A 22,165-nucleotide genomic window follows, 5' to 3' on the forward strand; every position below is an offset into this window, starting at 1 on the left:
TAGCAGCTTACGCTTCCTGAACAACGTCGCTGCTCGCTGCCGGAGTGCTTTTTTTTAGCTTGATCGCTTCGACAGCCTATTCCTTTGTGAGTTTGTCATGCATTTCACGTGCTTTGCCGAGCATAGCGAGTAGGCCTAGCCGTGGTTGTGCTAATGAGAGACCTACGTTCTGTTGCTACTGTGGCTCGCATTTAATTGAATCAGCTTCAGTTCTTCAAGAAGCTGTTTCCGGATTTGATAAGGAGCTTTTTGTTTCTGCGTGAAACGCGGCAGCGAGAAGGCACTCAACTAAGCCGTTGTTGTGATCCAGTGGTTGGTGGTGGTGGTGTGCCTCGACAGTGGGAAAACCTACTCTGTCAATTTGCTTGGAGCACACAGTATGCTCGCCGATGCATGGAAGGCGGTGGCACCCACAACGCTGCGCAACAGCTTCCACCACATGAGATTTGTGCTGAATGACGAGTCGGCTGCCTTGGATGAAGAGAGCGCTGTCGAGCACCTGTCAGGCAGTGAGCAGCTCATTGACGACCATCTCGTTTTCAGAGTTCATGGACCTGGACCATGTGTTGGGAACTGTGCGCTAGGCTCACAGATGCAGAAATGATTTCCCAAGTGCTTGCGGAGTCTGAGAGCGACGACAACGACTCACCTGCAGCAGCGCAGCTGACGCAAACTGAGCTGATGCAAGCGGTCGCAACCCTTTTTCGTCGGCTCTATGACTCTCGCCGAAATTCAGGCGGACCTGTTGGCACGGAAGCGGAGCGTGGTGCAGAAAAGCATTCATGACATTTCCGGGCCTCAAAGTCAATAATAGCAATAAATTGAGCTTTCTTTGGTGCACAATTGTTTTTTCGGACTGCCCACTTTTTCGGACATTTTCGCGGTACATTGAGAGTACGAAAAATTGGTCGTAGACTGTAAAAACTGTTTTCACACAGGCGGCACTCACGCCAGTTTTTGAAACAACTTAAATGACATTTGTCCACACACCCCATGACATCCATTAAATATAAATAACAATTTTGACCAGCTGACTATTTTCTCCCTGTATGTTCTGAAATAATAATCAATGTATTGAAAAAAAAAAAAAAAAATGGGGGGTACAACAACTCACTGCTGGGTCACTAGCTTTTGCCTTTCGTAGCCTGTTCTTGGCAGCGTCTAGATCCAACCTTTTGTTTTCAAGGAGACGTCGCTCTTTCTGCAATAAAAATAACACTGCTGTCAAGTCTTGTTTTCAGACACTGTATATTCTTTGAACTAGCACACACACAAACATGGGCAGATATATAGCAGGATGAAATAAAAGCAGAAAGTATGCTAAATGGCACAGAAAGGACATAGTACTTGGACTGATTCTGAAAATATCTTTATTCACGGAGTCTTGCGACATCATGTGGGTGGGTTGCCTAGTCCGGTAGTCCGCTGGTAATTGCTGTCGTGTTGGCCCTCTCCACCAGTAAATGCTGATGAAAATGTGAGCCTTTTGATCTTTCCTTCATGGAGGCAGTCCTTTAAACTGATACATCTTAATATTACTTGCCTATTCATTATGTATGGAGACAACTCTTACTAGCGCACATTAACTCTTGGGATGGCCTCATACGAAGCTTGTCATATATGAACAACTGTTTCCGATGCGTTGACAAACGCAAATTTTCATGTGATGAAATATGTAGCTGCATTTAGGCAGATATGACAGCTGTATTTTTGTTTCTGCATTTTCTCTCTTTCTTTTCTGCAGGCAGCAACTTAAAAGAAATGATTATTCGCAGCAGAGTGGTGTCAAATATCAACAAAAACGGCATCGAGCCCACGCCGAGACAACCACAAATTCAGCACCTTTCATGTGATCCTGTTGCTTCTACCAGATTTTTTTTTATGACAGCAGTAGCAAAGAGTCCGAAGACGACTTTGTAAACTCAGACTTCAGCTAGGATGATAAATCAGGCAAATATCAGCTGGGAACTTTAAATGGGGGCTTAATGAAAACTACTTTCAGCTTTAGCTTGTTTGCGAGCAGCTGTGCACCCTCGCACTGCATGCCCACTTCTTTATTTCTATTCGCTATGGTGTCAAGCAAGCTATGCTAGTTTCAGCAACAAGGAAAGTTAAGGTATGTGAGGTGGCTCCTCCAGAACTTCAACGAGTGAGAAGATATTTCAGCATCATGAAGTGGGTGTTGAGCACCTAGCTCTCGAAGAACAGCTCCTAGAGCAGATTTTCAAATTTGATGGCAGACTAGTTTGCATTCTGCCACCATTTATAAAACATGTCACAAAACATGGTAGCCATAAACCAAAAATATTTAGAAAGCCCAAAAACTTGAAGCTGTGCTATGACGCAGCAGATGAGATGAAAACAAATGTTATCTATTTCGCAATGCTGTTATAAGAATGGCATACCTTCAAAATGAAATTCACCACAACATATTTATTCCTTGGTAATTCTGCTTCACTGCATCTTGCTAGTGCAGCTGAGAGAATGAATATGTGAGATTATCAATGTCCATATCAGCAGATGAATGGTGATGGTTGCTTCTAAATGGCACTAAAAAAATTTTTCAGACAGGCATGCCAAATTTTTACAACTAACAAAATGAGACATTGTAGCATTTTTTCTATATCCTGAAATATTTCTATTGTGGCGTTAAGGTGAAAGCCTTTTTTTGGCTCATAGTGAAAATCTTGCGTGCGCGAGATCTGTTCGCGAGATCTTTCAGAGAGATGCATTCTCCTTGTCTAGCGTTCCTGCCATCTCCACGACGAAGTAGGGGGGCGCAACGGTGAGTGACGCCGTACCGCCATCCCACACTTGCAGGAGCACTGCAATGAACGTGCACAAAAGAGCGCCACGCAATAGGAGGGACTGATCGAATATTTTAGGGGAATCCCCCAAGGTGGAGTAGATTTTTAATAAGGAATTACTCATTGACATCCACCCAAGTGCAGCCATGCGGCTACAAAGGAAAGCTATACAGCTTCCTCAAGAACTTCGTAGTTAAAGAAAAATTCGTCCTGGTCCGGGGATCAAAAGGTGATGTTCGATCTCCAGCTGATCCCTGGAGACAGGCATGCCAAATTTTTACAACTAACAAAATGAGACATTGTAGCATTTTTTCTATATCCTGAAATATTTCTATTGTGGCGTTAAGGTGAAAGCCTTTTTTTGGCTCATAGTGAAAATCTTGCGTGCGCGAGATCTGTTCGCGAGATCTTTCAGAGAGATGCATTCTCCTTGTCTAGCGTTCCTGCCATCTCCACGACGAAGTAGGGGGGCGCAACGGTGAGTGACGCCGTACCGCCATCCCACACTTGCAGGAGCACTGCAATGAACGTGCACAAAAGAGCGCCACGCAATAGGAGGGACTGATCGAATATTTTAGGGGAATCCCCCAAGGTGGAGTAGATTTTTAATAAGGAATTACTCATTGACATCCACCCAAGTGCAGCCATGCGGCTACAAAGGAAAGCTATACAGCTTCCTCAAGAACTTCGTAGTTAAAGAAAAATTCGTCCTGGTCCGGGGATCAAAAGGTGATGTTCGATCTCCAGCTGATCCCTGGACCAGGACGAATTTTTCTTTAACTACAAAGTTTCTAAGGAAGCTGCACAGCTTTCTTTTGTAGCCGCATGGCTACGCTTGAGTGGATGTCAATGAGTAATTACTCCCTTATGACAGGAGAGACTGTGTACCATCCAATCCCACACTTGCAGGAGCATTGCAACGAATGTGTCTTAAGAAAAGGAACCTTCTGGTGTGCGGTACGAGCCCTGGCTTTGCTAGGAAAATCTATACAAGGTGGCACCATGTAACATGTGCAGTAGCAATGCTCAGGCTTTCGCATTTCTCCAGTGCAGAAATTTTTTTAACATTATTTCAAAGTATTTGAAAGGCCATCTAAATAACTACATTTCGGTATATTTTACAGCAGGATCGTGCAACTATTTCATTTAATAACATATCGCCTCAAAGATTTTTCAGTCTCTTGTTTATCCCATGATCTTGAAAAACTTACCATAAAGGAAAATTACACATATGTAACCCATATTTTCAAAAGAAAAGAGGCATTATGCTACCTTTTGTACATTTTGATAATTTTTTAATCACTGTTTCCTAAGTTTGTATTTGAGGAAAAATAATTAAAAAGGTTAAAAACACTTCATAACTATTTTTCCTCAAATATAAAACTAAGATATTCTTTTCCATGTTATGTATAAGGCTTCAGTAAATATTATGTATGTGCATAAAAGACCATTTAAATTATTTTGATACATGTTATGCCAGGGTTAGTTAAAGTTTGCATATATGAAAGAAGTATTTTCCCAAAACTCTGCAGTGTAGTCTCATTTGCTTTTTTCCCAGTTTAGGTTTTAGCTTTTCTTTTAAAGGGTTTAGGTGTCCCACAGCAACTCAGGCTATGAGACGCTGCAGTGGAGGGCTCCGGAAATTTCAACCACCTACGGTTCTCGAACGTCCATTAACATTGCACAGCATGCGGGTGCATTGCTTTCTACCTCCATCGAAAAGCGGCTGCCAAGACCAAAATTAAATCCTGCATCCTTGGGCAGAGCAGTCGAGCCCTAACAGCTGCACCACCACGGTGGGGCTTTTTTTTTTTTTTTTCGATGTCCCAAACGAATTAAGAGGCAAGCACTTATAAGGAAATCCAATGCATTGGTTACTACACAATGAAGTATTAATTTGCAACTAGCAACCATACAGACAGCATCCGAAACAGGATAAAAGGAAATTAAATTCTGGTTTAGTCTCTTTTGTTAAACTACTTTAAAATGCATTATGATGGAATATGGAAATATATGCCTACCAAAAGAGCAGCGTTATAAAACTCGCATGTAAAAATCCGAAGAGCATTGTAAGACTTCAATAAGCAGGTACTGGCCTGTATATGTCCAAGTGCATGTAAGGTATAATTTACAAGCTTTGAAAGGAAACAAAATTTTAGCATTAAAGAGAAAGCTTTTTTCGCTTAAGAACTGACAACTGTTCCAATAGTCCTGTTTTAGACACAATCAAATCTTGTTACTATAAACACCACATTAACAAATTTTTCAAACGAACAAACTTTTTGAAAATCCCCAACTGACTTTCAATGTTTTCAATGTAAAAATATTTAAGAACTAGGAATTTCAATATAGCACATACTTCAGAATAACGAACGTAATTTATTCTCCTATTATCAAGGAACATCAATAATTACGATTAGGTTAAAATTATAGTGAACTAGAATACTTTCTAGTGACGCGAACGGAAGGAAAATGGGCACCTCTTGCACGCCGGACGCCACTGACCGCCGCTGGTGGCGCTGCAGTTACGTTTACTAGGACCGCGTGCCCCTCCGCAAAGGGAAGTCAAGGCTTGGGGCGCCGTGCAGTCTGCACATTCTTGCGATTTTTCCCTCGAAATTTCAGTTCTGCCTTCCATCACAGCAACTAAGACATCTCAGCTCTTCAAAAGCACCATGCGCAGTTCGAAATGGCCAGGAAAAAGACCAACTCGCACTGTTTTGCTCCGAGATGCCGAAGCGCGGCTATCCGGGTGCTCGTCACCTTTGTTTGCTGCTCCGAGGGACAACAAACATCGCACAAAGTGGAAACGAAGCTTGTGAAGGCAGGAAAAGCCTCTCACAGAAACATTTGCAGTGAGTGAGCATCATTTCAAGCCACATCTCATCCTGCTGCGTGACTACGCACATATATGATCAATGGCAGAAGTGAGGATATACCGCGTGAAATTCATCACTGGCACCTGATGGGGTGCCTATACACTCTTGACGGGTTATCCGGCGTATATTACCGTCAAACCCGCGTAGCCAAGGCTGGATGTGGGCAATATTGATGTTGCAGAGAGTTGTGCTTAGTGCAGATTCTTGCTATTAAGCCTGTGGCACCAAACGATAGCCGACATATTTTGTATCGCGTGTCCAAGCTAACTTCAGCCAAGTGTTAAAAATAAACCATTTGAGATAGGCCAGAGAAACCACTTGCTGACAGCCACCTGGCGCGCCAGGTCTGAACAAAAGGAAGACTTCGGGGAAGAAAGCTTCGACTGTTGGCGTGATCTCGAATACTACCACTGGCTCAATAAAGCAGACAGCTGAGATTAAATTAAATTCAATTCCGCGTAGTCATGGTATGTCCTTGGATCTCTAGCAGGCACATTTATTTAATCATTTATTCATTCTTCATATCATACCCTAGTCCCAAGACAATAAATATCGATAAAAAAAACGGTGCAGGCAATTTTTCATTTTGCAATTCTAATTTACTAAGTATTGCTTTCAAATAAATGTGATTTGCAAAGTTGGGGAGGACCTTCTTAAACCCCCATTTCATTTATTCCCGATAAAGAAAACCTCACGTGCATAGTTTTTCCCACCTATAGAAAGCCCGCGAAATAAAAAAAAAAATCACGTGACTGACGCATTCATGCGCTACGATATTGTGGTGCTCCCAACAGTGCATGGTTTGAGTGACAGAAATTAGCTGCGGCCGTGACTCAACAGCCCAGTCTCAGTGCTATACTGGCTATACAGGCTGATAATTTTTGTATTCCACGGGCTTTCTTTAGAGCTTGGAAAAACGATGAGGCTTTCTTTATCGGAAATAGGCGCTCTCAAATTCTGCAAACCCAGTTATTGTCTAAAGGCGATAGTTGGTCAATTAGAAAAAATAATTACTAATTACTTCACCTCAAAATTAAAAATTGCCTGGGGTGAGCCAGTTGGCTGGCAGCTGTATACAATTGTGGTCTCTCTATCCTACCTCAAATTCACCTCAAACTAACTATGATAAAAGCTTTTTTAAAAGAAAAAGATAAGTCACATGTATTAAACTTGGCTAATTTTACTAATTTTAAGGACAACAGAGGCCTTTTGTACCCTTCAAGTGATACCAGTTTGTGGCTGACCTTGAGAATGTGTTTACAACCTGCTTCAGTCTAAATTCAAGCAGACAGCTTGTACTCAGTACATGCTACTGGCCAAGGCCAAGCAAACCTGCTAACCTGGGTGCTCTGACCACTGTCAAATTGGTGCAGCCGAAATCACTGCTTAACTACCCGCTTGCACTTTTTCACAAAATGCATTAACCAGCGCAATGTCAAGATTCAAGGCACCTGAAGATGAGCAGATGGATGCTCTTAGGACTGTTTGTGTAGTCAATAATTTCACAAAACAACTCATTGTTGATGGCTTTTGTCCCATGCACTCAAATAAAATAAAATAGCCTCGTGAAGTACCTAAACAAAACTGCTCTGCCCTCCTTATGTATGTATTTTTGGCATATATGTTATGCATATGAGATGATGAAAAGATTTTAGCACCTGGCTTACAGCGATGATTTATAACAGATATTGTTACTGTGAACAGAGAATAATGGTGGACGCCACAGAATATCGCTGAATAATTTGTTTCAAAGCGTAGGATTTGTTTTTTTTTCATGGTATCTTTGTCAAAATATATATATATATATATATATATATATATATATATATATATATATATATATATATATATATATATATATATAACAGCCTGAAGCTGCTCCTCACTTTACCAGTTGGCAAATTTCCTAACGCTAAGCAGATATCCAGCTAAAATGAGCATTCCTGGTTACCAGTGGATACCGAATAGCGCAGTGTAATATAATCATCACTATTGGCTAAAGAAAAGTTACTGTGGCGTGGTTGGAGAGATATGCGAGAACCCGTGCCTGCGCACGATGCCGGACCACTCTGCTACCAGTCTGCTGCTGACAGTTGAGTTAGCTCTGTAATAAAGCAGGCTCTGCAGGGCTCAGAAAAATACCCGTCCCATACAAATGAATGTGCCGTAACGATTTACAGTGCGCGATAACTCGTCCAGCATGAGCTGTAGCAGACGCCAGCGAAATAAGAGCGCTTTCACCCTAGTGCAACGGCGAAAACCCGAATAATGTCGAATGACACTCCTTCTATCATGTGTGGAGGTCCATATACGTCGTCATAGGAAAAAAATCACCACTTTTACTGAATAGGTGCACAAAAGCATCGGTACTATGTCGCACTATTGCAAGAAAGCATTGAAAAGTGGACTAGTAGATGTTGCAGTGGCGCCGTCTGGCGGCGTCAATGAAAATCGGCGTGCCCGAGCGTCGTCGTTCGCGCCACTAGAAAGTATTCTAGTTCACTATAGTTAAAATTAACAGCACAGCCGCCATTTGTGTGTGTGCCGTGGGCTATAGCTATCATCATCACCATATCCAGTGCCAACACCTAGTGTCACCACAAAGCTCTGTTTTAACTCTTTCCCTGCCATGGGCAAAATGGCCATTCTCTGTAGGTTTCAGTAATTTTTTTTTTCTGTAAAAACTATCATGTCTAAAATTTTATGCAATACACAAAAAGAAAGCTAAATAGACTTGCTTTTTATGCATACAACTTTGAATACGAAGTTGTGGGTTGTAACACACAATATAATTTCCCAAAAACCAAATTTTAGAAAAAATTGAAAACTTGACGAAATGCACTTGTAAATGAAACACCGAAATTTAAAACTTTTTCGAGATATACAAAATGCAGAGCATTACATTGGTCACTCCCTGTGAAAAAATAAAAGTTCAGTATTTAATAGCGTTCTTGATGCATAATGAGAAATCAACGAGGGTCGCTGCAGAGCGCCATGTCGAATATGATGCCCGGTTCCCTTCCTGGGCAGAACGCCACTGTCTGTTTTGCGGGAGGCAAGATATCGTGCCCAGATGATGTTGACACCCTGGGAACGAGAAAATGACGCCAACAACACAAACAAAACATCCGGAGCGGTCCTACATGGATGCAAAACAGGCCAACAAAGTGTGGCCGCCGATGTTCCGGGCTGGTTTCCATTGTCATCGGGCTCGGAACTGAATTCTGACGATAAGGCAGCACCTTAAAGGGCCACTGTCCAGGGAAGGCCATTTTAAGCAAAGGAGCCCAGTGTTTTGATCAGGTATTGGAGATAATCTGTGCAAAACGCTACAGTGACACGCGCGCCGCAAAGCATCGAAAATACAATTCAAAGCTCTCTCATGCTCTCTTTTTGGAAGCCAGCTTCACCGTTTCCTGCGCTGGCTCGACGGGCCACAGTAATGACGTACGTACTGCGAACGACATCCACTGGTCCGTCTCGCTGACTGACGGGAGAAAGATGGGTGTCTACCGCTCGCTGCGCGCTTTTCCCTCGCCACGGCCAGACTGAATCCAGCGGCGCGCGCTCCCTCGGCCGTTTCTTTTTTTTTTCGCGCTCGCGGAGTGCCACGCCCCACCTCCCGTAAACGCGGAGGAGGAAGGGGAATTTGTCTTGCGGAGGCTAGACGACCTCGGGCAGGAGAGTGAAAAACCTTTGCGAGGGAACGGAAGGAGAGAAGCATGACAGAATCGGGTGATTGCGGTGGCTGTAACTGCGTTATTAGTTACTCTTTTCAAAAACATTTTGCGGCCTTGCGTTCTAGAGGTGAAGTCTCACAGTCACCGGGGAAGAAAATATTTTCGACCAGAAGGTGGACAGTGTTAAGAGTCACTTGCTGCTTGAGTCATCGATAAAATCGGTCGTAGACAGTGTGGAATCATCAGATTTGCAACGTTTCGAAGCGCGCGTCGTCGATGCAGATGCCGCCATTCTCGCATGTGACTCCGACACTGCTGCATTCTTGGAGCACGTTCAAAAATAGCCATTTTGTGGAAAAAAATGTGAACAGCAATAAAATTGAAGCTTCAGTTGCCCGACTACACGCAAGATGGCATAGCGTGTCCGTGAGCAACGCGAAAATGTTCGAAATTTGCATGTGAAGTCATCGTTAGCAGGCCGGAGTGCGGCCGCTAGTGTTTCGGACTGGTTTCAGTCACAGGGGTTGGAACTGAATTCTGATGATAATTGGCAGCATCTTCAGAGTCGCTTCTGCTTAGGTCATCGATAAAATCGATCGTAGATAGTGCATAGTTGTCATATTTGCGACGTTTCGAAGTGTGCATCGTCAAAGCGGATGCCGCCATTCTTGCATGAGACTCGGACGCTGCCGCGTGTTTGGAGTGCGCTCAAAAATAGCTGTTTCACGGGAAAATGTACACAACATCAAAATCGAAACTTCAGTTATCAAACTAAACACTAGATGGTATAGCGTGTCCGTGAGTGACGCGGAAGGGTTCAAAATTGGAGCGCAAGTCATCGTTAGTAGGCTAATGATGCTCAATGGGCGCGGTAGAGAAAGAGTTAATCAGCAGTAGCCAGCAGGCCTAGCTACCTGCCTTTTCTCTTTCCCTCTGTGTTGTGTGCCGTTCACTGATCGGTTGTTCGTGCCGATCAGTTCGTGCATGCAATATAGAGGAACTTTTGTTGCAGGTGATCTTATAGCAAAGTTTGCGTGAGATTCGATGATTAATGCAGCCAGCGATGACGCCAAAAAGAAGCTGAAGCAGTTTTCACTGTAGGAAAGCGTAGCCATATTGCAAGAAATCAATGCAGGGAAAAAACAAATATGCCACTGCAGACAGCTCCGCATTGCCCCATCGATCGTCGTGATAACTTTGAAAGCCTGAAACAAGATTGTTAAACTTCACTGAACACTGAAGATGAGGCCGTAATGAACTGTTTTATTGCGCATGAACAAAGTCCGCATTGTCATTGCTCGGTGCAGTGACGTAAATGATGAGATGTTGCTTGAGGTGGAAGGAGTAGAGAATTTTTGACGAGTCGAGTGTGCTGCATGCGGCAGGAAAAAAATGGTTTCTTCAAATAAAGTAGCTTTGAAGTTAGTGCAATATTAAAACTGATTGCTGGGCTAGTTGGTGCATAGTCACATAAAGGAAAGTGTCTTCTTGCGCTATTAACCTTTCCTTTATGTTTAGTGCAATATTTTAATTTGAGATTTTGCTTGCCTGTACACGTGTCTACTGGCAAGGTACACATGGCCAATTCTAACAGTACTGCGCGAGCGTCAACTGCCCGGCGCTGCACGCGCCGGAAGGTGCAGGAGATGACAAAGCAAGTGAGGGCGAGGGCATGCCCACAGTTCCTGCTGCTGCAGCGAGCCTCGTCTGTTAAACTGTTTTGATTACTATGAAGCAACCCCTGCCACAATCGACTGGTAGGCATATCAGTGCCCAAAGAAGCTGTCACTGCTTGCTTTTATGCGCAATATCAGCATATAGTGCGGCCAATATCTTCAATGCACACGCATTTGCAATAAAAAATCTAGCATGCCCAATAGCTCTGACATCGTTACTTTTGAAAAAATTATTGTCGAGAACATTAAATATCGGCACAGTCATTACTTAAAAAAAAAAAAAAAAAGCACACACACACACACACACCTCCTCTAGACAGTATCCGCGAATGGAACCGGGTACAAGTGTAATATCTGAAACATTACAAGTTTGCACCAATCGAAGCCACAAGCACACAGAAGGTAGAACAAGCGCTTTTGGAACTTGGACATGAAACTTGATTCAAGGGGTTGCTTCCAACAGAGCAGAACAGCCAGGCAAATGACACTCGCTAAAGCAGCATGATTACAACCCCTGCTCGTTCCATCTCCCGATTTCCACTTTTCTTCTGCTCAGCACCGCTGCACCAGGCAGTCGACACTTGCGCGGTACTGTTAGGCAGAATTGGCAGGGTGTATGTTAGGGTGTGACCTCTGGCTGCAAGTTCTAGTGAAAAACTTACAGTTTTTCACTATAACAATATTTTAATATAACAAAAAATTTCAGGCAGTCCCCCGCCATTCGTTAGATTGAGATTTGACTGTGCAGCATAATTACTTTAGGTCAACTCTGTCCTGCTATCTTACCAGTTTGCCATGAAGGAAAAAGTGTTTTCATTGAGCTTTGTTGTCAAGCATGCTTGCATGCTAGTGTAGGTCTTATCCAAAAACAATAAAGATGAGCATTTTTATGCACTTGCCAAGATTGTCTTCATGTCTCCATCCAGAAACCTCCTGAGTGGCTGGACAAAGTTGGTGTGCACCAAACGACCAAACTCGCGCTCTGCTTGACCCAACTTCTGCTGAGCCTGCCCAACCTTGATTAGGGCGCTTCCTGGACACAAGTCAGAAAAGCCATGACACAGCAGCCAAGCAACACACACAAAAACAGCAATAACACAACCACTAAGGCCATTGAAGCGCATGCGCATACACGCACGCACATGCGTGCACACGCACGCACACACGCACGCACGCACACAAAGATCTGCATGAATGTTCTGAATCAAAGAAGAAAGTAAATCATGAGTACATATTACAGATAAAGAATAACAAGCAGCCCAAGAGTTGTAGCACAAAGTGCAAAAAAAAAGAAAAGAAAGAAAAAGAACTTTTTTCCTTGTACTGTTTTTGGAAAAGTTTTGCCCCTTTTTGACATAACCTGTAAACATGTTAGAATGCAGTAACTAGCCTGCCCCCCAAGTTCAAGGTTGTCCCCAAGTTTAGGTGTTAAGTTTTTGGAAGCTACCAAGAAAGCTAGCATACCTCCAATTTGCCAAGAAAGTTTCAATGAACAGTCACAAGTGCCAGTGAACTAATGCTTCCTGAAAAAATGCCGCTTGGGCATGCACAGCTCGAAAAAAAATAACAACAACTGATGAGAAAGATAATGTTCGCCATTTCTCTCATGCTATGCACTTTTATATATGCTTCACCAACCCGCCCAGGCTGCTACTCAACTACTGCTTTTCCACCTGAAGTCCAAAAAGCTTGGAATTCCTCAGACCATAAATAACTCATGGCATGGCCGAGGTAACCTCATGTTCCTTACAGATTTGGCAAATTCGCTGACATAACTTCACTGAACCACTACCATACAGCTCATTTAACGAAATCTGAGACCACATAATGCAAAGACACTGTGCAAACAATCAGTTTCTTTGGTCGATTTTGCTGACAATAATATGGCAGTTATTCACACCTGAGCAGCGGACTTTGTAACATTCACTTAACGTGCATGCGCCTGAAAATGTCCCCATGTGTTGTAATAAAAAATGCACGTCCAGATCCTAACCCAGCATTCCAGACTTCTATTCTCGGATGGAGTTTTTTTTCCAGAAGCACAATGGCTGCTTGTGTTACGCAGCAACAGTGCGAACCCCTCATAAAGCTACCACTGTAAAATTCTTCTAAAACAGCTTTTGAATTTAACAAGAAAATTTGTAATCTGCCAGACAAGGAAATCAATGACTGCTTCTCACTCGAGATGTACCCTATCCCCTATGTGACTCTCCCTGTGAGGTCCTTTAAGGGTACTATGAATAAATAAAATATAAATAAAATAAACATAAACTGAAGATTCTGTCAAAATTTAACTTGCACGGGCAACCCACAGCGCATCCATGTATGGCGGACTACTATAGTGTGCTTGACACAAAGTCCACATGAGTATTTCCTAATGCAACTCTATTACTGCTTAGCACAACTTCATATAAGTGGTGACTTCCGTCTCGAGCAGCGCACTCAATGAGATGCAAATGCTGACCAGCGTCCTGAGGCGGCTCGCATGTTATTAATTTTGAAATTCATTGATACTGTGATTCTTTTGCCTTAGCAAGGCAGGCACACAATATAAAATAATAGAAATGCTAGAAAAAAACTAAATTGCAAGGTATTAAAAACGAAAGAACAGCAATTGCAAAAACAGAAATGGAGCACGGATATAATACAATGACAAGATTTTAAAGCTGGTTTCCAAACATCCCTAATGAAGTCTGTGTTAACTTATTCCAGCCTGTAACAATTCTTTGGAAAATGGAATATATTACTGTATGAAGTATAAGACACACTCCCGTATAAGATGCCCCCTTCATATTTAGAGGCTGTTGCACTGCCCAACAGCTGTTTTAAGGAGATTCAAAGAGCTCTAAAACTGTTCGTGCCACGCCTATGTCGTTTAATCTGCAAACGTTGAGCAAAAAAAATATGCGTACAAAATGCATCGTTGTACCTGTAAATAAACCGTGTCCTATACACAGAAAAATATAATAAGTGTAAATTGTGCATTTTATGATGTCACTTTAAAATCATGTCTCGTGTTAAATCCAGAGGACAATGTCAATGTTCGATGCGTCAAAACTGTATTCACCTTTGATCAATGTCATAATATTGTGGTGGAAATAATAACTTGCCTCAAACATGACCACATCTCAAAAAGATATCACTGATTTTTTTTTAAAAGTGGACAGTGATTTTTTTTCTTTCAGGAGTGCTAGTCATGTTTCGTTATATTTTGCACTCCCAATGCTCTTTTCACACTGCCCATGACATGCTTTTAGAGTCTGTCACTAGATGGCCCTATCATGTCTTGAACATCATGTCAGGGCTGGAGCAAAGCCTCATCGACTCAGGGCTGAACTTCCCATTTAGGTTCCTCATAGAGGGCCTTCCCTACTCCTGGGTGCTGCCTGGACTGGTCTTTGCCGACGACCTAGTGCTCCTGGCGGAAAAGGCCAGCGACCTCCAACAGCTCGTCACCCTGAATGCCACCCACTTTCACATCTTGGACTGAAATTCAACCCCAAAAAGCCCGCAGTCTTGCAGTTTTCTGGCAAATCGGAGATGGACTCAGTGTTCTTGCCAGGAAATGAGGCTATCCCACTGGTTGCCCAATACCGGTACCTCGGTGTCATCCTTTTAACGGCGCCAGATCTCCTGGGGACATACGAGGACGACAAGCCTGCCGGAGAGCTGGTGCCGTGCTGCGCCCGTGTTCAATGTTGGGGTGTAACAGGTACCTGCTTGTGTGCGAGCAATGGCAGGCTGTGCACGACTGATTTTTGCCAACGATGTTGTCTGTGTGTCGGCCGATACCCGAGCATGGCTGGAGTGAGGGCAACGCAAGGTGGGACACGTGGCACTGGGATGCCATGGACGCGTGGCGGTTGAGGCCATCCAGGGCGACGTGGGTGGTCATCGTTTGAGGCACGCGAGGAGAGCAGCAAGCTAGCCTTCTAGGGCCGGCTGCGCCGGATGGACGACCAGAGGTGGGTGCGCCGGATTTTCCGATACATGGGTTTCAAGGGTGCCCAGACCATGTGGACCTCCCGAGTATGCACGCTCAGCTGCATGTTCGGCTTCACGGCCCAGCCACACCAGGTAACAGGCGCCCAGAGATTGAGCCAAGTGGCGGGGCTGCGAGTGCGCAAGGTGGAAACCAACCAGTGGAGCTCTGCCATGCTCGGCAAATTGACGCTGGAACTGTACCACTCGCACAAGTCCACCCCGGCTCCCGGGGGCTACTATGACAACAACACGGGCAGTGCTCTCCTTTTTGAGGCACGCGCAGGGGCGCTCCGAACCCTTCGGTATCGCCAACGCTTCGACTCATCCCCGGCTGTGCAGAAAGCCATCTGCCGAGCTTACGGAGAGTCACAGGAGAGCATGGCGCACATTGTTGTAGGGTGTGTTAGATTGTCACCAATGCACCCAGAGGGCACTACCCTCCCACAGACCTTGGAGTTCGCCACTGAAGACAGCGCCGCGCCGGCTAGGACAGTGACGGCATCCAAAGAGCATCTGCGTCAGTGGTGGTGGATGACTGTACAATCCAGCCCAAGAAATGCTCAGGTTGACAGTGTGGACCGCAGCGAGGCTGTCCCGCAGAGCGCACTGTGACTTGTGCCACCAGTCTAACCAATCTATCTCTCTCGTTTCCTCCTTTTCCCCTCCTCTCTCTTCAAAACAACGGCTAGGGTGCATTTTTGCGCCCACCCGATGCAAAGGGGAAAGTCACATCATCATCATCATCATCATGAAGGAGTTAAGAAGTACTGTGTCTTGAACATGGGAGGGGCTAAGAAGTATGTCTAATGTTGAGGTATGCAAAGGACTATGCCCATGATGTCCGCTATCACCACTGTTGTTCATGATCTACATGAAGAATATGAAAAAGAGTCTGCAAGAAAGCAACCATGGTTTTAATCGCTTGTATAAGCTAGGTGGAACAGATGTCGAACAAACGCTTTCAGGATTAGTGCATGAGGACGACACTGTTCTATAAGCCAATAGCCAGGAAGATTTACAAGCACTGGTTAATATGCATATGTGAATATGAGGGAGACGCAGTCGGCCTTACCTTTAGCGCAATTAAGTCTGGTCTGATAATTTTCAACGATTTCAGTGATAAAAAGCTTACAATACAAGGGAGTGAGATATCAAGACCGGCAGAATATAAATACCTCATGAAGAACAGGTATGCATGGAAAAACACGAACGGGCTACCAGGCCGAACATAATGTACATACGTGGGCGCAAACTGACTTAGGCACAAAGAAAAAGAAGACAGGACACTCGCTGCGTGTCCTGTGTCTTCTTTCAATGATCGAAGAAGACACAAGAAGATTGATCGATCGAAAGGACTCCACCCACCGACCCACCCAGACAGGCGCATTGAAGGAACACATTGAAAACGGCCCAGAGCACAACAAAGGTAGCTTAATAATACCTGCTGGGGGGCTAGTTGGTGCATGCTCCCTTGAAAAGATGTAGCACCAAAACTGACAACAAGCAGATAGAGAGACAGGACAGGCGCGGTGTTCTGTCCCTTTTAGAAAATAAGTGAAGAGTGATAAATGTACAATCATACGAGTTATAAACTGTACAACTTTCTTTCGAACTCTAATCGTTAGTGCTATTTCTACTGAAAGTATCCCAGATTATGACTGCATATTCTAACATGGGACTGATAATGGGGTTATACCAGAGGAAATGTACACGGGGGAAAGCTCATAGAAGGAAAAATAGTTTGCATAGGGCATTAGCTGCAATGTTATTAATGCGTTTTGTCTAAGCAGAGCATTTGTCAGAGCATTTGTAGGGTATGTACTTCAGAAGAAAGTTATTGTTATCAGCACAGTTAAACGGGAAGGGCTTCTTTTTCAACTTATGTACATGAACCTTGCTTTATTTTAATTAACACACGTTTGCCACTGGTTAACAATTTGCGTTCTACATTTCCATACTCTTAAAGCTGTACGCATCCTCACTCAGTCCATAGCAAGAATCTGCAGCATGAAAATGTATGCTGGATTTTTAGTAAGGTATATACTATTGTGAAATTCTAGTTCCAATTACCATGTGAATTCAGAAATAAACAAGATAAACAATGTTTGCTATTTTTTTAAATTTTAATTTCTTTTTTACTGAATATATATTCGAAATTTCATTCGACTTTCGAAGGCATCTTTTCTTCCATATTCGCACATCCCGTCTTCACACAAAGTGCCACTTCCACAGGCATTCAGTGTCTTGTGCATTAAAGGCTAGATGCATGAATTTCTAGCACTGCTGAGCTTGCACTGCATCAAGTTTGTGCACTGCACCTCATACTGGGCACAACCGTAAATTAGCTGCTCATTTCAAAAAAGAAAATATATATTTCATTATAAGTGATTTTATCAGAAAAAAGAAAAAAAAAAGAATACATTTTAAAATCAAAAGAAAAATGTGTCAAATTAAAAAAAAAAAAATCCAAACAGCCCCATCACTAATTATAAAACTATGGCCATCAAAATCGTTTCAGGGATGCTGTACGGCAGCATAAGGACCAGTAATCATGAGAGGAGTACATACCATAGGAGGTGCCAGGACCAAAGTCAGTTCCAGCATCTATCATGTCTTGACCTAGTAGTTCTGTATTATTTAACCTGTCACGTTTTTTGTCAAGTTTTTCAAAAAGGTAATCTTCCACCCGCACATCTGAAACAAAAGCAAAAGGCCCCCCAATACACCACGACAAGATATTTACGAGTTCCACATATCCAGACACCACACAAATACTTGCTGGTCATGTCTATGTACAAAAATGCTACACAATGAAGTCAATATTCACATTCAATAATGTGATTCCTATAGCTTGCATTAAAGCAGACATTTTGAGCGAACAACAATAACTGGACTAATCATGACCTATCCTGTGATAACATGGCTAGCCCTGGTCTTACGCAGTTCATCTCGACTTTCCACGGTTTGGCTTGATTTTAACTAGTTTACCTCAGTTGACATATTATATGATGTATGTAGTCCAAGTTAGCAGGAGCGACATAGAGAGCCCCGCTTCAGCCAAGCTGTACAAATGTACCTGCACAGGCCCATTTGCACTTACAAGGCTCCTGGTAGGTTGGATTCCAATCTCAAAAGTGCTGTCCAAATTGGCAGCTCCTGCCAATGCGGCCATTACAAGCGGTCTCATGACATCTCACAAACCACTCACAAAGATACGGGTGTTGCTTATGCATGAGCCTAGAGGCTTCAGACAAATGCACAAATAATGTCAGGACTGAGAGCCCTAATGATATTACAGTTTAAAAAAAAAAAAAAAAAGGTGCTTTGCACAATTACATCTTAAATAGTTTATTGCTTTTAAAGCAGAAGTAGTTGGCGCATAGTACCACCATTAGGCGCCCCTTTTTTTTCCTGTTTCCATCTTTGAAGAAATTTCAGGAATATTTGTGAGCACACTTTATCTAGATGTTTGCACAGATATGCCTTGTTGCTCCACTAAGCACTATGTGAATGTGTCAAGGCTGTACTTCTGATAAACTTCAATTTTACCTGTAGCTATTGTTATGTATTAATGGGGAACTTTTTTTTTTATGGCGAGGAAACCTGCGAGTCTCAAAAGGTTCACAGTTAGAAAAAACAAAGAAAGAAAAGCAAGGACTTCCATCAGGCACAATTTTTCATAGATATGCCATCCATAAAAATTTTATGCTTGCAAAAATTAAGCCTTTGCAGCAGTTACGTCACACCTACGCCAGAAACTGCTGATGCTGAATTACTGTGTACAGAACCATGACCAGCATGGCCTTATATTTAAGCACCACGTATCAGCACCCCCATTCTTTCCTAGATATTTTACATGTACCAGCAATTTATATGAAAGTCACATCACCCATACTAAAAACAATCCTTAGGAGCTTTCAACCTCGCTAGCATAGTGTGGGACTCTCTTGATAATAAAAATGCTCAAATAACTCTTGTAGATGCGTTTTAATTTCAGCCTTAGACGATTCATTCAGGAACCAACAAATGTTAATGCAAAAAACCAGGAATGTACTCTACCTGACCTTTGTTAGTGATAATATAACAAAGGGCTACATTTTATGGAAAGTTGTCTATGGCATATCGAACCACGGACCGAATAAATGTTCCTTGCTGTTGGGCGCTGCCCTGCCTTCCGAAACACAGAGCACACAAAGTTTCTACTGGGAAAATGCCAACAATGCTAGTGTTCTTGATTATCTACATATGCACGTTCTCCACAGATTGTCCAGTTTCAGTAGATAAACTATGGTCAATCTTTGAAAGAATCGTCAAATGACTGCAGACACGTAGAAGACCTCCATGATAAACCTTTTACTTACTTGGATTGGGTTGAAGGACTGCTTCTGTTTTACCAACCAGCCTTTCAGTCCAATACTTAGTCCTATCGGAACGTTGTGCTAAAGTCTCAAAGTGTGCATCAAGTTCAGTTTTGTCTGAAGTTCCCAGCCGTTCTTCAGTGTACTGTTAGAGAAAACAATGTTACAAGCCCCCCTGCAACAATCAATGTTCAGGCTCTTAAGAGGAAGAAATTAGATTCGTTTCTTGTCGCTTACACATTTTTGCGGGCCCTTCAGGTACAATCTTTTTAGCTGAGACAACGAACGTAAGTACATATATTTGCACACGCAGAAGGTTAATATTGAACACAACTCTCTACGTTATAAACTAAAGTTTACAAGTAAAATTTAAAACCGCTCATTGTTCTTGATAGCAATAATGTCGCCAAAAGAAAGTAACAGAAAATAGTGACACTTGCTGCTGTGCTAGTTCGACGAATGTTTAAAACCTTTGGCTGTCCTAACGCGCTTTTCGCTCCGCTACACAAGAGGACGATCTGGCTCAGCTTTTTTGTTTTGTGCATAGAAAAGTTGCTATTGCATAAAAGAGCACTAAAGCTTCTCTTCCTAATATCAGAACCAGCATACAAAGCAATACAGGAAACAAACAAGAAAAAGAGGAATCGCTAACTGAGTGGACTTGCAAAGATAAAGTAGGTAAAGTAGGCGGTTGCACAGCGGCCATCGCTACTCGGTTCACAGCAAGTAGGAACAAAGTTTTGCAGAAATGAGTTTGAAAACGCCATAAACGTTACTGCAAAATATTTTCAAAAATTCCCTCGCCAGACCCCCGAATTAATGCCACATTAGTGGCGGTCGATGTGATGCGGCAGGACCCCTGTTCGAAAGTGCTTCGCGAGGTCGAACAGCGATGAGCACTGTAGCAACTGATAAGGCATGCTAAAACAACGCACAAAGTTAGCAGCAATACCTGAACGGCTCTTGTGAACACGGTAGCAGCCTCTGCCGCAAGACCTTTGAAAGATTTCACGCTAAAGTCCATCGCTCAGTTGCTTCAGAACATTCGTAAACAGCAGCTGAACCGTGCACAGTGGCCTGATAATAGGATCTTGGTCGATCCTACAAGCCCTTCCAATGAGTTGCTTTATAACAACGGCAATAACAGGTTCAATCACAAACCAGAATTGACAGCTGACAATAAATAACGAAGGCCACAGAGTTTGCTGCTTGCTGGTTGCCGATGTCAACCCCTGCAGACAGTCTCGCGACAGTAGCAGTGTTGCCAAATGTCGCTGAGAAAAAGTAGCTAGATAGCAGCGTGAAAGTAGCTAAAAGTTGCTAAAAAATTTAGCAAGGAGCTAAAAGTAGCTAGATTTTTCCCAAGAATTTTTATTTCATATTTTAGATGTATAACTCATTTATTGGCAGCTCTATTAATGTAAACATTAAACACAGCTATCAAGACATGGTTTCCTACGCATTACAAGTGCTAACTAACGAATTACGAATGGTAAATCGGTAAATGTGCTCGGGTTTCGATTCCGATAATTCAGGCAGACCTAGTTTTCGCAAAGCGTTAAGGCTTGCGCGCTAAGAAAAGACGACCTGCGGATGCATCCTGCTCTGTAAACATGTAAAGAATTGAATTTTATCTACTTTTTGCGCGTACACGGAGGCCTATGAACTGAGAGTTAATGACTGTCCAGGCGATATCTTCAGTCCGTGACTCGGCGTAACTCGGACCGGTGGGCCTCTTGTCCTCTTTCATCCACTCGGCGCTGACCGCGCATGATCCATGAGTCGAATCAGACAGTCGATTCCAGGCGCCGTATGGTTGCCGCGCAGGGAACGTTAAGAGTTTAAGTAATAGGAACGCGTACACACATGCACAATATTGTACCGCGAGCACGACTTTGATGCTCATCGACCTGTCAGATATGCTGCGCCACTCCATCAGCCGCATTGCCTCGCCTCTCTTTACTTTGTGAGCTATTTTTTCTTTTTCCCGCTGAGGCAGACATGGAGGAAGCTCCATGGAAGCTGATGTATAGCAGAGGCGCGCGAGGCATTCCTCCATGCCAAAACCCCCTAAGTGGCGCTTGTATTGCATCCAAGCATCCTCCTCTTTTTCATTCTTTCATTCATTCATTCATTCATTCATTCATTCATTCATTCATTCATTCATTCATTCATTCATTCATTCATTCATTCATAAACCTTTATTCATGAGGATGACCTGAGGCCTAGAGGGGAAGGGGGTGGGTTAGGTGAGGTTGAGGGCGCCAGACTCCGACATGAAGTCTAGCAGGGCACTAAGCTTGCGCTTGGCGTTGGTATTGGGGGCTGTCCAGTCTTCGTAACTCTGAATGTGGTGAGCAGATGTGTAGTGTGCGCGGAGGCCAGCCGTGCCAGGACAGGTCCAGACCAAGTGCTGCAGGTCAACGGAGTCAGCAGGGCAGTTGGGGCAGCTGATCATGGTTCGGCGCCTCTTTTTCAAGTTTGTCTGGTTTGCGTCTTGTTTAAAAACTACCAGATGGCGCTATGTGCCTGACGTCAGTTTCATCATGTGTAGCGTCTGTGGAAAGATTTTTCACGCCAGAATAGTAATTTTCCGAAATGTAGCCAGATTTAAGCTAGATTTCACCAAAATAGCTAGATTTGTAGCTAGATTTTGAAGAAAGGAGCTAAAACAGCTACTCGTAGCTAAACTAACTTTCTTGGTAGCTAGTTGAGTCCAAAAGTGGCTAAATCTAGCTACAAAGTAGCTAAATTGGCAACACTGGCTACTAGGCCAACGTT

General features: G+C 43.3%; 1 protein-coding gene across 1 annotated transcript in view; it reads right to left on the reverse strand.

Annotated features, from left to right (window-relative positions):
• The window catches only part of EndoB (SH3 domain containing GRB2 like, endophilin-B), a 62,272-nt gene extending 41,626 nt beyond the window's left edge, over positions 1-20,646 (reverse strand). The window contains exons 1-5 of the mRNA XM_084589422.1: positions 20,337-20,646; positions 19,388-19,529; positions 17,595-17,720; positions 11,942-12,075; positions 1,115-1,201 (exon numbers count right to left, since the gene is read on the reverse strand). Coding sequence (XP_084445548.1) covers positions 1,115-1,201; positions 11,942-12,075; positions 17,595-17,720; positions 19,388-19,529; positions 20,337-20,408 — 561 coding nt within the window. The 5' untranslated portion in view covers positions 20,409-20,646. The remainder of the gene's footprint in view (positions 1-1,114; positions 1,202-11,941; positions 12,076-17,594; positions 17,721-19,387; positions 19,530-20,336) is intronic.
• Between the last annotated feature and the right edge of the window lie 1,519 nt (positions 20,647-22,165).

Source organism: Amblyomma maculatum, chromosome 1 (genome assembly GCF_055883805.1).
Source record: "Amblyomma maculatum isolate TAMU_Amacu chromosome 1, ASM5588380v1, whole genome shotgun sequence".
Classification (NCBI taxonomy): domain Eukaryota; kingdom Metazoa; phylum Arthropoda; class Arachnida; order Ixodida; family Ixodidae; genus Amblyomma; species Amblyomma maculatum.